The sequence below is a fragment of the Bos grunniens genome, chromosome 25 (genome assembly GCF_055505025.1).
Source record: "Bos grunniens cultivar Pamir isolate PY7600 chromosome 25, Bosgru_T2T1.0, whole genome shotgun sequence".
Lineage (NCBI taxonomy): Eukaryota > Metazoa > Chordata > Mammalia > Artiodactyla > Bovidae > Bos > Bos grunniens.
The window spans coordinates 8,464,796-8,468,376 of NC_141189.1; the positions used below are offsets into that span (position 1 = coordinate 8,464,796).

A 3,581-nucleotide genomic window follows, 5' to 3' on the forward strand; every position below is an offset into this window, starting at 1 on the left:
CTGAGCTCCCAGGAAGCCCTCTCCCCCAGCCCTGCCCTATCTCCCCTCACCTGCCCCCTTGCCCAGGTGGTTCCTGAGTGCCCAAGCCTGGGTCAAGTGCCTCTCATAGTTTCCCCTGCTCCCCTGCAGGCTCTGGGCCTTTTAACTCTGGTGAACAATCACTGCTTCTCTCTTAATGAACAAGGGGCACAGGAGGCCAGGGCTGTGCCCAGTGACGGACGGCACTGCACCCACAGGACCCAGCCTGGGGCCTGGTGCCCAACGGGCCCTCAGCAAACGTCAAACCAGCACCAACCCCTCTTCCTTCACAAAAACACTAGGCTCTAAGGCAGTGGCTGGCGGTGGCTTCAAACTTTATTTGAGAAAAACAGAAGGTAAACGTATCAAAAGAACATAGAGGTTTGGCGGGTGAGGATGGTCAGTGATGGCTACTTGTGGGCTGGGCCGCTGGGCTAAGGGTCTTTACTTGTTTTCCGGCTGTTCGGACTTCCCGGCTTCGGGGCCGCCAAGCTGGGCACGCGCCTGGAAGGTGACGGGAATGGTGATCTCGGCCGACTGGGTGGCTGACTTGGGCAACGGGGCCTCCACGGTGAGCGTGCCCTCAGGGGACAGAGAGGAGGAGACCAGGGTGGGGTCCACACCGGGGGGCAGCCTGGACGGGCAAAGAGGGTAGACGAGAGTTACACACAAGGGCGTCCCCGCGCGCCCGCCCCCCGCCCCCCAGATCCGGAGCCAGGACTCACGTGTATTTGCGAGTGAAGCAACGGGAAATGTAGCCGTGCTCGTCCTGCCTTTCCTCGTGCTTGCCTGGGAGGAGGGGGAGGGGAAGTAGGTCAGAGGAGGCGGGAAAGGGCGGCCTCGCCGCTGGCTCGCAGCCAAACGCACCCCACCTGGTGGCCAGGACTCCGGGCTGGCAAGACTGACGGAGGGATCTGGGTGCCCGAGACTGTCCCGGGAACTCAGAAGCTTTTGGGAACTCAGAAGCTTTTGGAAAGTTCGGGTTCAGGGGCTTGGCGAGTGGGGGGTGGGGGTGGAAGCGCGGCTCGGAGCAGGCGCATACGCCCCCTCCGCGGACCCGGGCTGGGAGCAGGGACCGTGACGTGGGGGGGATGGAGGGCAGGGCGGGGAGGGCGACGCCCTCTTCATACCGACTGCGGGCCGGGGTGGGTGGGGCGCGGGGGGGGTCTGGTCCCTTGGGGGCCAGGTCCTCAGGTCCGAGGGCTGGGGTTGAGGCGGGGGGGGCGGTCTCCGCTGGAAGGGGGCGTTGCTTTCCTTAGTGGAGACTTTTTAGGGCTAAAAGATTCCTTAGGAACTCCCAGCAAACCCCAACTCCAGAGAATACAGACCAGGGGTTGGGCGAAGAGGCCGGGCCCCGCTCCGGGGGCTCCCCGCCCCCCACCGTCCGTCCTCGGCTAAGTTTTCACTTTCCAGCGTTCCCCTCTCCCCGCTCCCCGCCCACGTTTCAACCCGGGGCTCTTCCCCGGGACCCGCGAGAAGCGAGGGGCCGGGGTCCCTGGGGCGGAGGGCGGGGGTGCTCACCAGTGATCTCCACCACGCCGTCCTTGGTCTTGACCGTCAGCTCCTCGGGGGCGAAGTGGTTGACGTCCAGGGACACGCGCCAGCGGTCGGCGGTCTGCTGGATCTCGGAGACCCCACTGCTGAGCTGCCGGCTGAGCGCGCGGTTGTAGGCGGGACCCTCGATCGCTGCGGCGGGCAGCGCGCGCACGTAGCCCGGCCATCCGCTGTGGCTCAGCCACTGCGACCACTCCTCGGGCAGCCGGGGCAGCCCGAAGGCCTGGTCGAAGAGGCGGCTGTGGGCCGGATACCAGTCGCGGAAAGGGTCCCAGCTGGGGCCCCGCAGGAGCGAGAAGGGCACTCGGCGCTCGGCCATGCTGGCTGGTCTGGGTGCGTCCGGAGGAGGCTCGGAGAAGCGGGAGAAGTGGCGGGCGCCGGACCCCGCAGCGCTTTTATGGGTCTCCAGCCGGGTATTTTTAGCAGGCGGTGTTTCAGGTCTCTATTAATGGCAATGACGGGCCAGGGGGCAGCCCCTCCCCCTGCATTCCCCCCCACTGCATACCGGGGCGCGGGGCGGGGCGAGGAAGGCCCTGCCCACATCTGGAACCTTCTCTTGTTCGAGAAAACAAATGACTAGCGCCCCGGTGTCGGCGCACTGCCCACTGCCGGAAGCTCGGAGGCCTGGGTGCAAAGCGCTGGGCCGCGATCTGTAGACAGTCGGGGAAGACAAAGCCGAGGGAGAGGGAGGGAGAGGTCGGGCAGTGAGTCCCAGGCCGCACAACTAGGAGCTGGCAGAGCGAGCCAGGATTTGGACGGCAGAGTGTCTGTGAAATAATGCCTTAAGAAGCAGCGTGGTTAGGGCGGTCTCGGGAGGTAGACCGCCTGAGTTCACATACAGGTTCTGCCACTCACTCGATGAACTTGTGCAAATTGAGAGTCTTTTGCCTCAGTTTCCCCATCGGGAAAATGGGGATGATGATGGTGGTGATGATAATGCTTTCATCGCTGGGTTGGTTTGAAGATTCAGCCTCTTAATGCAAGTAAACATTTTAGTCCAGGGTACATGATAATGAATATATTGTTATTATTAGCCCCCTGAAGTTGAAGGAGGGGGCAGAAAGGACAGCATAAATGTGTCCCTGTTGCAGAGGCAATGGTGTGTGTAGGTTTGGCCGTTTGTCCCCTGACCCCCAGTGTTGTAGACTCATCACAAACCCTGAGGGCCAGTGCTGAGAAGGGGTCAGGAGGAAGGTTATGGTCAAGTCTCCCCATTATATCTAGTTTTCTGGAGGAGCCCTAGACAGGAGAACTTGAAATGCAGCAACCTTGAATCTAGTCAGGGCTTTGCTGTTTGTGTGATTTGGGCCAATGCTCCTTTCCCTGTTTGCAGTTTATTATCTCAGAGCCTGTTCTGTTGAATATTCCCACAGACAGGGAGAGGGGGCAGTTCCTTCAAACTTGCTTGGAGCCTGAAGCCCATCCCTCCTCTTGTCTGACTGCCTGTGAGATCCACGCCCCCACTACCCGCTCTGGGAAAAGATGCTGCTCCCAGCTTCCTGCCATAATCCTAACAATCTCTCTCTCTCTCTCTCTCCTGCCTTCCTTCTCCTGACATATGTCCTGTGTCCCTCCTTTTTCCATGAGGAAACAGGTTTGGAGATGAGGTAACTGGCCCATGGTCTCCCATAAGACACAGTGGAGTAAGGCTCTCGTCTCTAGTGCTCACGGCTCTTCCCCTGGTCGGGCTCCCACCTTGGGTTCCTCTTGTTTTCTCTTCTCCCGAGACCCACTCTGCTTGCTGCCCCCCACCAAGGGTCTCAGCTTCAGGAAGCCCCAGGCCTTGGCTCCCTGGCACTCCCAGCCCCACCCAACCCCAGCTCTTAAAGTCAGGGTGAGGTCAGGAGCCAGGGAGGGCCCTCATCCACTCCCTGCCTGCCCACCTCGGCCCAGACTGGAGCCTAGGTGCCCCACCCTCGCGGGAGCTGTCATGTATAATCACAGATGCTGTCAAGTTCAGCCTAGCCACACTCTGGGTGGGGGCTGCCTGCCTGGCCACCAGTACCTTG

General features: G+C 61.4%; 1 protein-coding gene across 1 annotated transcript; it reads right to left on the reverse strand.

Annotated features, from left to right (window-relative positions):
* Positions 1–336: 336 nt before the first annotated feature.
* On the reverse strand, positions 337–1,941 carry HSPB1 (heat shock protein family B (small) member 1). The gene is made up of 3 exons (XM_086374428.1): positions 1,540–1,941; positions 744–807; positions 337–652 (listed from the first exon to the last, which is right to left on the reverse strand). Exons 1-3 carry the CDS (start codon positions 1,889–1,891, stop codon positions 463–465), a joined length of 606 nt encoding a protein of 201 aa, XP_086230554.1. The 5' UTR covers positions 1,892–1,941; the 3' UTR covers positions 337–462.
* Between the last annotated feature and the right edge of the window lie 1,640 nt (positions 1,942–3,581).

What these genes read in the sequence shown, in the direction of transcription:
- HSPB1 (XM_086374428.1), bottom strand. Translation starts at nt 1,891, where the DNA reads ATGGCCGAGCGCCGAGTGCCCTTCTCGCTCCTGCGGGGCCCCAGCTGG. An exon ending in CGGCGTGGTGGAGATCACTG is followed by an intron (nt 808 to 1,539) that starts GTGAGCACCCCC and finishes CCCTCCTCCCAG; the next exon opens with GCAAGCACGAGGAAAGGCAG. An exon ending in TGCTTCACTCGCAAATACAC is followed by an intron (nt 653 to 743) that starts GTGAGTCCTGGC and finishes TTGCCCGTCCAG; the next exon opens with GCTGCCCCCCGGTGTGGACC.